Source organism: Netta rufina (assembly GCF_964035555.1).
Source record: "Netta rufina genome assembly, chromosome: 15".
In the NCBI taxonomy this organism is placed as follows: Eukaryota; Metazoa; Chordata; class Aves; order Anseriformes; family Anatidae; genus Netta; species Netta rufina.
In genome coordinates this window covers 18,189,822-18,203,448 of record NC_140138.1, presented here as the reverse complement: position 1 = coordinate 18,203,448, position 13,627 = coordinate 18,189,822, and the positions used below count along the sequence as shown (strand labels likewise).

The following is a 13,627-nucleotide window of genomic DNA, read 5'->3' as shown; positions in this document are numbered from 1 at the left end:
ACCCTAGGATGCCTACACATTAATCTTTTCATTTGCAATAGAGCTTGAGAGGCTTTTAAAACAGATACTGCATGATACAGCACAAGATATTCTCCCCATTTGTCACAGTACCTCTTCCAACCCTTGCTTTTACATCTCTGCCAAACAGTCCTTTGATACAGAAAGATCTTCCAAGTTCTATGAATCTAAGATTCAACATCCAAGTTAATACACTTGTCTTCGAGTAAAAATATGGAGCCCATCTATTTATCTGTGCGATTAAGGAGGGATAAAGGCCTTTACTTCACATTAAGAGAAAGTAATTGTTTTAAGTGGACAACTGTTTTGTAGTGCTAGAGATAATGTGACTTGCTGCTATTTATACTGTGATTCTGCTAAAGACAGTTTACATTAGATAGGCTTTACATTAACAGGCAGTTATATTTATTATATTTTCATGGCACACTGGTGTTTCAGAAGATTGAGAAAAGATAAAACAACTGCATGAAACATAGATCTTGTATATGAAAAATAGAGTAAGAAGGGGCAATCAAGAGATACTATACACAACTTTCCCATTGGTGTGCTGTCAAACTGCAGTGAACATAGTTCTTGTACATTGTATCCCAACGTCTATTTATTTTCGGGACTTGTCTAGAAATCGAGTTGGATTTTCTGCTAAACAGCCTACAGTACTCTCTGTTAATCCATTTTACATGTGAGTGCATGTGAGAAACGATATACTGAATAACTAATGAAACTCCATAACATATAGTTTATATATGCTTAAATGCTTGTAAATTTAAATAATTTTAGAATAGATGTATTTGTCAACACTTACTACCTTCAATACTTTCAGATTCTAAAAAACAAATAAACAAATGCCAAAGGCAATATATACAAGCCCTGGCTAAACTTGACATAACATAATGCTGCAACAACCTATGAGAATTTGATTTGTAAAATTTTCTTCATAGACATTTACTTGTATTACTGTGAAGCACAAGGAGGTTTTTTGTTTGTTTGTTTTAAAAAAGCTCTAATGAGCAGGTTTTTGCTTTGTGTCTTCAATGAATCTTGGAAAATGCAAGTCCTATATTCATAGCAGTCAAGAAGATTAATCATGAAGAATCAAATTCATTTTTTGGATATACATTCTGAAAAAGTTAATGGCAAATAACTGTTCATATAAAAAAAATCTCAGAACATCAGAACCAAAGCTCAGCTCTGATACTATCTTCTTAATGACTGATCTGGCCACCTACCATCGCATCTCTACTTTCTAGAGATCTAGAATGCACTTTATCTGTAAGTCAGTAACGAGGAAATCACATTCATGTAGTAACAGCAAAAAATATAATTTAGCTGATATTACACAAATATTTGTAAGCAAAAAGAACATCTCTATTTTGTTAGATTTGTTTGATTTTTTTCAGTTAGAGAATAAACCTATGTTATCTACGAGACTGACTTTGTTTCTACAGGAATTAACATATTATGTAAAGAGCACTGTTGGCCCAAACACTGCAGTTAACGCAAATACCTTTTTCTAAATTTGACAACACATACAGTGGTATTTCCTGCCACTAATTTACAGGATTCGAATTCCATATTCAGGTAAGGATAAAAGCTAATGAGAGGATTTGAAAGAATCTGCATACCATCCAGTTACCCTCTAACCTCCTCTACTTCTAAGCAAAGCACTCAAGTACCAAGCACCTTAACAGGCAGACACTATTTAAGGCCATCCGCTCCAACCCCCTCCCCCCCCCCCCCCCCCCCCAACCCGGAGCCTCAAAAGAGATCAGAAACAGGAAACCACAAAGATTTCTAAGAACCTGAAGTCAGCCTATGGCCCCAATAGCTACAAACGTAAACAAGACTTAAAGAATTCATTTCATGCAAACAGATCCATCCCAGCTCACAAGACAACAAAAGCCATCTGTAACAGCAATAGTCTCGATCACATTCTACATGATCAGTTACCTGATAAAGCACAACAGTGCTAGGTGTTGTGCAGCTAATAAACACAAAAGAACTTCCTATACTAGATTCCTTGCTAGCAGTGTGAGGATTTAGGAGGCAGAGACAATAGGCTTGAGTGAAGAGCAGAGGAGCAGCAAAAGAGGTGGCAGTATGTACACACTGTGTAGAAGGGTTGGCCGGCACAATCAAGAACTGTAATGAATTCCTTCAGAATTACCAGAGAACTGAACATCAAACTTAATACTTTCTTATCAGAAGTGCCAAGCAAGTTTATCCTTGCATGTGTGGTTTTTTGTTTGTTTGTTTGTTTTTTGCTATAAAGCATTACAGAATATTTGCTAAGTGAAACAACTTTTTTAAAGCAGAAGAGGAAGTCTCAACTTCAATGTTTACATCCAGTTCTTCTGCAGACCTTATTAACTTTCCATAAGCTTAAATGCAAGATGTCAAAAAGGGAAGTGTGGAAGGAGAAAATTAATCTCCCCTCCCCTTTTTCATTACATATACATAATCTAACTTAACCACCTGCAAAAAAAAAAAAAAAAAAAAAAAAAATATATATATATATATATATATATATATAGTAATCCCATTTGAAATACCAGAAACAGTAGTTCCTTGGTTTTGGACAAATTCTTCAGAAAGCTCCAATATGAGGAACTTAGAGAAGGATTTTAATCTTCCAAGCACTTTTCTGAATCACATTTTTCTCTTTCCATACTGAAAAGTAATTTCTCACTCGCATACTTTATCTGATGCCATAAACGTGCTAATTCTACAGCTTTCTTAGAAAAAAAAAGTAGAAAAAGATACAAGTTCATTGTTGAAAAACATGCGTTTCAAAAACATTTTATGTCTTCATAGATCAAGCCTATTTTATTACTTTGCCAGTTTATTACTTTTTTCAGTCTAAAACAAGTGACTGCACTCCTGGTTTCATGCCTTTTGTACAAAAATCCTGCAAATACTTCAGTTACCAGCATCTCTTTCCAAGTTCTACCTGCAACGCATCCTTTCAACTAATCAGCTTTAGAGAAGCATAATGAGCCCAATTCTGCAAGGGTGTCTCAGAATTTCTACTTGTATAGTTACAACAGCTATATGAAACAGACATTACTTCTAGCATTGTAAGTAATAGACCAAGTTACCCAAACAAAGATTTGCTTTAAAAATAAAAATCCCACACCTACCCACATACTGGATTCGCTATTTAGTTGAAAATTGTCATGGAAGCATTAGAATGAGTCCTGAAGAGGGTCATAAAGATGATCAAGGGGCTAGAGCATCTTTCCTATGAAGACAGACTGAGGGAGTTGGGGTTGTTCAGCATGGAGAAGGCTCCATGGAGACTTTATAGTGGTCTTCCATTACCTAAAGGGTTCCTACAGGAAAGCTGGGAAGGGACTCCCTGTCAGGGAGCGTAGTGATAGAACAAGGGGTAATGGCTTTAAACTAAAAGAATGTAGGTTTATATTAGAGAGAAAATTCTTTACTATGATGGTAGTGAAGCACTGAAACGAGTTGCCCGGAGAAGATGTGGATGCTCCATCCCTGGAGGTGTTCAAGGCCAGGTGGATGGGGCTTTGAGCAACCTTGTCTAGTGGGAGGCGTCCCTGCCCATGGTAGGGGGCTCAGAACTGGATGATCTTTAAGGCCCATGCCTTCCAACCCAAAACATTCTATGATTACATCCAGACAACCCTCCAAATTATCTCCTTTCCACTATACCACCACTTGTGTTAGAAACAGGAATGCATATAAAATTGCTCCTCTTAAGCATTTTTTTTTTTTTTTTGCCTTTGAGCACCATCTTTAGTTCTCAACATCTGTATCTCTTATTTTCTATTCCTGAAGATGGCTTTGCTAAGAAATTTGCAGAAAACTTAGGCCAATTAAAAGCCTATGCATGAGTGATAAAAGTAAGTCATAGCCTTACACTGAAACCCAAGAGAACAGAATACTAAGTAGATAGGCGTATAGGAAAAAGAAATTATCTTGTCTGAAAGTTTTACACCTATTAATAACTACAAGCATAATTCTTATCAGCCTACTGCAATTCCTCATGTAGATGCAGAACTTACTCTATAAAGTACCCAGTTCTTTGAAAAACAATTTATATTTGTTCCATGAGAAATTTGGGGGGGGACACACAACATTAACAGTTTTGCTCAGACATATCCATGACTATACTGCAAGTTTTTATCAGGACAGAAACATTAGCAGAATGGAACCTGCCTTGTAATAACTACTAGAGCAGTTAAACCTTCCACTTAAGACATTGCTGAAGTTAAAGATGTAAAGAACTGTTCTTCCAGACTCTTCATTTCAAGAGGAAGTGAACATGTTGATATAAGACTCAATATCCTTACAATGAAGGCATTAGCAGCAAATAACTAAGACCACACTGGCAACTTCAACTATAGCAGCACTAAAAATGTTTCCTGTTAAAAATGCAATTCTCTCCTTAGTACTGCTTCAGAAGAACATTTTAGGCAATTGACCCCACATATACGAATACAAAAGTTAACTGTTCAGGCAGAGGACTGTTAAAGTTATTTCTTTTAAAGCTGTGTTCCATTTTACTCCCAAGTCTTTTGCATTCCTAGTAAAATAATCACAGAATCCATTGATTTCAGTAATTCCATCACAGTAATATTAACTGCATCTTGCTGAGTTTCAGAAATAATGTATTTCCCAAATATGATATAATCTGATTTACAAAAAGGCTAGCTGAATCAAACCACCTGTCTGCTAACACCAGCCAGTACACTCACCTGAACAGGGAAATGTTAAATGGGATGGAAGAGAAGGAATTGAAACTAAGTTACTCTGAATAAATATTTTATTTTTAACAAAAAGTAATTGTCAACTTCGTTCTTCATTTGCTCTCTATCCATCTCTCTCATAGATCTGAATTGCATATAGAAGAACAGAAACAGAACTATTTGGAGAGGGAAAAAAAGAAAAACAGAAAGAAGTGATGAGCAAGGACAGAAGCACAAAAGTAAGCACGCTTCCTCTTCAAGTGGGTTCAGAAGGTAAACAGAAGTCTTCTCTGATGCCAGTAAGCAGCCATATGGAGCTCTATCAAGTGGCAGAAAAGCAAAACTAATTCATTTCATAATCAAACGTGCGTTTATTTCTTAATCCTTGATGCTATATTCCATGTCCTACCCTGTAGGTCTATTCTACATACTAACTCCCATTTACATTCAATAAATACAATTACCTTAAGACCCTAAAAAAAAAATTAAAAAAATCACGAAACATGAAGAGTAGAGCACATTATAAAACAAGGCTTCAGGAATCTATACAGATGTATCAGTCTGTATGCAGAAGACCCTTCTTAGTTACTTCCAAACACGGATATGTAAAGTATCGTTGTCAGTTAGTTATGCTACCACTACTGAATACTGGTAGCTATTCTTGTATAAAGAAGTAAAAGAAAATCCCAAAATTGTCATAAGGTAATTTCTACATTAACTACACTATGTAATTTACAACGCAAGTTAAGCTCTACCATTTCCCCTTCTGTGTATCAGCCACAATCCCATACTACATTAATCAGCATTCACAAAATGGAAGAGTTTTACCCTCTCAGACGAATGTAAACAACTGTTTGAAAGGGCATTCCACCGTTACCCTCGGAGCCTCTCCCACACGTTTCTTCCCACTACAAAAGAAGTCGGTTACGGGGTGTAGAGGCGGCTCCCCTAACGTAGCAGCACGGGCCCTGCTGGGGGAGGGCGACCCGGCAGAGACACGGCGGTGCCCCGCACCCGGAACGGGGAGCGGCGCTCCGCCAGAGGCCGCGGGGCAGCTCCTCCGCCTCGGCCCCGCTTCCTGCCGCTGCCGGGACGAGCCCGGGCACCTGTCGCCGCGCTCGCAAGCCCCTGCCAGCGCCGGGGGCAGGAGGAGGAGAGCGGACCCCCTCCGCGCGGCCCGCAGCACCCCCGGGAGGCGAGAGGCGGAAGGAGAATCGGCGGCGGCAGCGCCGGGGCCGGCCCCACGGACGGCAGCGCTCGCCCAGCCGCCCTCTGCGCCCGAGCAGGCGGCGGGCGAGGGGGCCGCCCGCGGAAGCCCCGGCAGCGTGCGGGCCCCGGGCGGCCCGCCCCCTCACGGCCGGACCGGGCTCGGCGCCCGGGCCTCGCGCCCGCGCCTTCCTCCAGCTCTCCCTGCGCGCCGCGGCCGCCGGCAGCCCCAAGCGGCCTCGGCGCCGGCGCCGCGCACTCACCAGGTGGCTGCTGGTGCTCGCCATGGGCCCCGCCCGGCCGGCCGGCGCGGCCCGCGCTCCCGTCGCCCTTTAAGAGCCGAGCGCACGGCCGCCCGCCCCGAGCCAATGGGGCTCTCGCATCCTCCGCCCGTGACGTCACCCACAACAATACTCCCCCCGCCGCGGGCAGGACTTCCGCGTAGCCCGCCGAGCCGTTGGTCGAGCCGCCTGCTACTCACTTGCGAGCCCGGACGGAGCGTCCCCCATCAGCCTCAGCGGCCGCTGCCGATGCAGGCATGCGCAGACGCTGGGCTTTCCCTCCGGCCCGCTTCCTGCCAGGAAGCTGCGTGGGGTGAGGGCGGCAGAAGCCTCCCCAGCTTCCGGCCGAAGGGCGCATGCGGGCTCTCCCCGCGGCGGGAAGGCGGTAGCAGGAGGGGGCGGTGCTGCTGGGCCGCGTCCTGCGCCGCGGGGCGGCCGCTGCCTCGTAGTGCGCGTCCACGAGCGCGCATCGTGCCGGCCGCTCTCCCGGCAGCGGCCCGTGCCTCGGGGCGCCAGCTTCCAGTGAGAATGTCGAATTCTCGTTGCTGTTATGAGACCAGACGTGTAACAGATACAGTTTCACTGCAGGCGTTCTTAAAAGTCTGACTTATCTGGAGGAAAAAAAAAAAAAAAAAAAAAGCACTGTGATCCTTGGGTATGAATTCACTGAATCTGAAGTGCACTTTTCATTACAAGGCTTTCACCGTCTCGGAAGTAAATAATTTTCATCACCCAACAAATACACATCAACATCTTTAACTGCTATATGGTATAACAAATAAGATCTTGTTCTTTTAGGTAGGTGTGTATGCATAAAGCATTTCAACAGGTTGCCTTGCCAACCTGTGTTCACGAGTATATCAAATGTCCTTTACTCACAGAAGCCAGCCAGATCCAGTGTGAAGAACTAGGATCACAAACAGAATGGTGGGCCTTTGTGAATGACACCTTCTAGTAAACTATTTTAATTTGTCAAAGGATTATTGAATTTTAAGAAATTACTCAAAAGGGTAATGCAAGGCAAGACTATATTTTTTGCAGAACCGCATCAGAATCTACAAAGTACAGATAATTAGCTTCAAATAGGGCTGGAGCAGTTGGGCAGGACAGCAGTCTTGCAGTGTCCTAGTGATGAACTACTTTAGAAAGGTTTTTACAATAGCCATTGTAAATCAACTTTCTTGCATAGTGATTTTTTGCTTCATGGACATGTAGGACAACAGATCACAATATTCCTTTTTAAATATACATTTTTGTGCATATATTATATATATATAAATACCTTCACTCCTCTCTTTTTCAGACTATCCAAATTCTTGGCCTTTCTTACAGGCTGTGTTTTCTTTTCAGGATTCTTTACAACCAGTTTACATCTTCCTGAAGATGTTTGTTTTGCAAAAATACTTTACAGTGAATTCCATCTAGCCCTGCAGAATTTGACAAACCTGTTAAGTGGTTTAAGTCAAATGCTCTATATGCTACTATCATCTTGTTAAAATGAATCATATTAATTATCTTCATAGTCAAACCATATTGTGCTAGTGAAACAAAAAGATGCAAAGGATCTATTTGAATTCACGTATTTGAAAACCAGCAGAGTGGCATCATGCTCAATAGCCACAGATACTGTTACAGTATCAATACCCTATCAGAGCTATTAATAAGCTTTTTGCTAGTTGGCAGAGTTTTTCCTAGTCTCCCTACCATATTCCAGTATTTCCCAGAAGAAATTTATTTTCATGATACCGTAGTATTTATTACTACTAACAATAACAGTACCATTCTTCTGCCTAGCCTTATTTGATAAGAGGATCTTATGCTTTTCCCTAATTAAGTTACAAATATTTTCCTACTCTTCAAGACTGTATGACCTCAACAGCATTCCTCAGGAATTATCTGTAATTTTCCAAGAACTGAACCAAGTGCAAGTACATTCTTCTGCAGCACAGGGTGCTCACCTTCACCTGTCACATGACATCTAAACTGATTCAAAACTTAGAAAAAGCCTACTCTAGCTTTAGCAGCCTAATCTGGTGAACTATGTCCCTACCCATGGCAGTTGTGTTGGATCACGATGATCTTTAAAGGCCCCTTCAAACCAAACTATTCTGTGATTCTACTTTACACCTTTGAAGTCTGTGAAACCGGTGATCTTCCAGCAGAGGGCAATGTCATGTTGGAGAATATGCTGTATTACAAGGCATTAGTACAAAGTGTCAGGGAGCAGCACAAGACAAGGCTGCCCTAACACAGGGTGGGGCAAATAGGGCGATCCCAGCACCAGCAGTCCCTCACCGCACAAGGTGCAGCATAATCCTGCCTGGTCTGAACAAAGTGGGCAGAGCCTGGTAACAGGGTTTGCTGATACTCCCAAACAAGTTGAGGTGGTGGACCAGGTCCAGGATCCAACACAGGAGCAGTGGAGATGAAGGTGGACCTACAGACAAAGCTCTAACAAAAGTCCAAGGTCCTTCTAGGAGGTAGGGCTAGACATGAGGCTACAACATGGTTTCAGGATCCAGCTGTGATTCCGAGACAGGACTGGAGATAAAACTACATTATCAGTCCACAGCTTTCATCCATTATATAATGTCTATATAAAGACTGTCATGGTTCCACTCGAGTGGGCAGCCGAGCTCCACCACAGCCGCTCTCTCACTCCCCCTCCTCAAAGAGGAATGGGGAGAAAATATGTGAAAAGGGCTCAAGGATTGAGATAAGGACGAGAAAATCACGCAATAATTATTGTAACGGGCAAAACAGACTCGGCATAAGGAGATAGTAAGATTTATTGCCTATTACTAACAAGTGAGAGAAGTGAGAAAACAAAGGAAAAAGCAAACCAAAAGCACCTTCCCCCCCATCCACCCTCTTCCACCTCCTCCCCCCGAGCGGCGCAGGGGAACGGGGGAATGGGGGTTATGGTCAGTCTACAGCACTTCTTCTCTGCCGCTCCTTCTCGGTCACTCTTGTCCCCTGTGCTGTGGGGTCCCACCCACGGGATGCAGTCCTTGATGAACTGATCTGGCGTGGGCTTCCCACAGGCAGCAGCTCTTTCAGAACTGCTCCAGATATGGGTCTGTACCACGGGGTCCATCCGTCAGGAGAAAACTGCTCCAACCTGGCTCCCCTACGGGCAGCAGCTCCTGCCGGGTCACCTGCTCCTGCGTGGGCTCCTCTCCACGGGCTACAGGTCCGGCCTGGAATCTGCTCCGGCAGGGGTCTTCCACAGGCAGCAGCCTCCGTCGGTGCAGGGCCACCTGCTCCACCGTGGTCTCCTCCACGGGCTGCAGCGTGGAACCCTGCTCCACCGTGGTACTCCATGGGCTGCAGGGGGACATCCTGCTTCACCATGGTCCTCACCACAGGCTGCAGGGGACTTCTGCTCCGGCGCCTGGAGCACCTCTCCCCCTCCCTCTACACTGACCTTGGCACCTGCAGGCTGTTTCTCACTCCTTTGACTCTCCCGGCTGCTGTTTGGCGCAGCGTTTTTTCCCTGTCTTAAATATGCTCTCACAGAGGCGCAAAACAACATCGCTTATTGGCTCAGCTCTGAAAACAATGGGGCCCTTCCCAAACATGGGGCAGCTTCTAGATCTTTCTCACAGAAACCACCCCTATAGCCCCCTGCTACCAAAACCTTGCCACGTAAACCCACTACAAATGTACTTATATCCCAGGCCCAGAGGCCATCCAGGAAATGACATGGAGACAGAATTGGAGACAAACATAGACCTAAATGAAAGCTAAATGGATCTTCCAGGTGATGAGCCAAGGATGCGGGGTAGGGGTCCCAGGTGACAAGGCCTATTGGTACTCTTAAGGCCGTGATGCTAAGACAGATGGCACACAGCAATTTTCTTTACAGAGAAATGTATTCCATCAGTGTTCTGAATCTTGTGGCTACAGAAAGCATTTTCATAACTGACTGCACAGGTGAAAATCACATGTATGGTATTAAACCCAAAGAGATATATTATTTTTTAATACACAATTTGCAAATGCTAACAACCTTGTTGCAGTAGTTGGAAAACTTTGAATATAACAAACATCAGAAGTTATGAGAGGCATAAAACCACAGAATCATCTAGGTGGGAAAAGATCTTCCATCATCAACCTGACCTGCCAAGTCCCATCACTAAACTATGTCCCTCAGTGTTCAGACAGTTCACACATCTCTTAAAATACCACCAGGGATGGGGACCGCACCACTTCCCTGTGCAGCCTGTTCCAATGCTTGATGAGGAAACTCTTCCTGGTATCTAACCTAAACCTCCCCTAGTACAACTCGAGGCCATTTCCTCATGATTTTAGGGCATGAATGTAAGAGAAAGTGATGTGAGGGTTCAACAGTCTCTACATAGCATATACAATCTTTTAAAAGAAGAAACTGGTATTAGGAGTCAAAATGTTGTAGTACCTATATGTTTGGCACTGTTGCACCTCCTACTGCAATAGCTGTGGAAAACTACTGTGCAAGCTACTAAAACCTGTGATCTCATTGCAAAGATGAGGTAACCAGTTCTACACAGAAACCAAGTGAGGCATGCTATTGATTTATGTGAAAGCATTTGTAATTTTTTTCTCTAGTACTCTGAATCTCATTCTGAAGATACTTATTGTCTGTTTTTGAATGTGAAAGCATGTTATGAAAAAGTCTTAAGTTGTCCACACCAATGCCCCAATTTCTGTTTTAAACGGATGCTTTATTTAGAGCTGTCTGGAGAGTACAACTCTGGCACTGCCTGTATTAGACATCGTATCAGTCAGCTTGGCTCAGAAAGCCATATAGTTTTGGGTCTGCAGTATCAAATTAATATAACTATACTGCTTCTAGACACACTGCATAATACTGGACTGTGGACACACAATGTCTAGCGTTGACATTGCTGCAGCAGTTTCTGTGCTTCACTGCAATATGCAGTGAAGATCAGAAGTGTGTAGATCAAAGCAATCTGTCCAACAGTCCTAAAACGATAAGGCTTAACACAGGGCTTTAAGATTTTGCCAATTAACTTGCTCTATTCATGAATGTCAAGGAAGAAGCAATCCAAGCATTGTAGTTTGTGTTGCAACTTAATCCCTGGTTTGCATGCTGTTAAAAACAAAAAAGCACCCCTCCCCCCTTGTGTGTTAACTCCCTTTTCTAGCATAAAAAGAACAACCCCTCCTCTTTACCAAATACTATCACCAGCACAAAAATATGTATGTCATCAAATACTACAGTTCTTGCTTTAAAACTGATAGTTTAGATCTCTGTTCTTGATTAGTGCTTCTCTCTTCAGAATTTCAGCAGTGCCTCTAGCAGGAACAGATCTGTAGATTAGATTAAATTACTGAAGATTAAAATGACTATTTTTAATTTTTGGTGATTTTATTGGCTAGAAGAATGTATGCATTAGTGAAAATGTGGATGGCTCTGTGAAAGAGCATACATTCTCCCCTCAAATGAGGGCTTATGCTGGTCTGGAGGGGCCTGTGGTGATAGAAAAAGACACTACATTCAGTCTCTATTTGCTTTTGGTTCTCTATCTCGTTAAGTTTTATGTTCTCCCTTCCATAGCCCGACCTGCTGCTCCTTATGCTCATATCTGATTACAACTATTCCCTTTATCCTTTTGCATGTATTACTAATTTAGAATATCTTTTTAAGTAAACAAGACTTCATGAAACTGCTTCATTTTCTGTGTAGACACATTTGTATGCAAGGGCTGTCTAGATATGAGAGATTTATGATACAATTGATTTGACAATTTTAGGAAACATCCCTCTGATTCTGAAGATTTGAAACTTGGGAATGCTGCATTAAGCCAGACTAAAAGCTTGGTCTAAAAAGGGGTCTAAAAGCTTGGGAATCACCAAAATCCTGCAGGCATGTGGTCTTGTTTTACATATTTTCTTCTGCATAGGAGATTATGGCAACTGATCAGGTTCTTTTCTTGCCATTAGATTGTGGTATAATATAAAAAGCACCCTTGAATATTGTCTTTACAAGATAAAAAGCACAAAGGACCAGAAAAGGGATATATTTTTCAGATATCAGAAAATCCCTGTGCTTACCACACTGAAAGCAAACCATTGCTGGCACCTTCTATGGCTGTCTCCCAAGCTGGCTGTGGACACTTCATTCTTTTGCTGCTTTTCTTGCAAATGAAGACTTCCCACAACAGTTCTCTGGCTTAGCACGTATTTTCTGGGGAAGAGTTAGTCAGTCTACTTTTTTACTTATAAATGAAAGCTTACTTTGCACTGATAAAACTAGTCACTGCTAATAGTCAACAGAAACATGTGACTCATTCCCAAAGAATGAATGTGAACAACTGTAGGTATACATGTGCCAGTTAGCATAGATGTACATGTACACTTCTCTGTATGCTTGCTACAACTGCTGAGACCTTTAAACTTAGGAGATGCGACTAAGACTCCAGGAATCTGCTTGGTGGGTAATCAACCATATATAAGGTTTTATGTCTCTAGGGCAGAAAGTAAAACTCCAGAAACTGAGCTCAGAAAGGCTGTACCTGCTAAGCAGACAGGCAAAAGACTAGCCAATTCTGGAGAAAAAATAAAATCCCTGAAGAGGCAGTGGGCCTGGCCTGTTTTATGATGAAACCTTGGTTGTATTATTCTTGCTTTTCACCTTTTTCCCTTAGATCATCCCAGCCAACTAACCTTGGAATACACTTAGGTTAAAATCAAAGCAGTACATGGGGCTTAGTTTCTGCAAAATAAAAAGTTACAGCTATTCAGGATAATGAAGATCAAGACCCACTGCCCAATTATTTTTAAATAGTGCAATTCTAAACTCTCGTGAAATCATGAATCATTTGAATCTATTTAGAATCCACATTAAGAAGCAAAATTAGCATCTTTAGCAAAAAAAAATATATATATATCATGGTTTTATGAAGAGTCATACATAGTTCTCAAATAACAAATGGATTTAAATCATGATACAGTACATTGCAAATATTGCTGCTTCTCAGTCCAGCAGGCATTAGTTTTCAGGCTACAGTAAATGTTGAGTTAATCTGAATTACAGTGAGGAAAGAACTACGTGCTGAGAGTAGAACAGCTGTCTCACAATGAAGTTTGGAAAGCATTATCTTGCATGCAATTACAACAGCTCTTCCTGGGGAAAAATAGCAGGTCTGCTACTGCATCCTTAGACTAGAGGATTGCTGGACTTCTGTGGCTGCCAGGAGGTTAATTTGGGGAAAGGCATGGTCATGTGTCTCCTGAGATGGCAGATTTTGCTGTGGTCAGTCCTGGCCGTGCCAGGGATAGTATTTGCTGGGTAGAGGAGTGGGTCACAATCTTTTCTTGAAGTAGAAAAATCAAATATTTAGTTAAGAATGATATATGATTGTAATTGTCTGCATAGACATCATTTAAGCCATTTGGAAAGAC

General features: G+C 42.3%; 1 protein-coding gene across 2 annotated transcripts in view; it reads right to left on the bottom strand.

The window, feature by feature from the left end:
• The window catches only part of PDPK1 (3-phosphoinositide dependent protein kinase 1), a 67,592-nt gene extending 61,258 nt beyond the window's left edge, over positions 1–6,334 (bottom strand). For both annotated transcript variants that reach the window (XM_084296123.1, XM_084296121.1), the window contains exon 1: positions 6,200–6,334. In XM_084296123.1, coding sequence (XP_084152249.1) covers positions 6,200–6,223 — 24 coding nt within the window. In that variant the 5' untranslated portion in view covers positions 6,224–6,334. The remainder of the gene's footprint in view (positions 1–6,199) is intronic.
• Between the last annotated feature and the right edge of the window lie 7,293 nt (positions 6,335–13,627).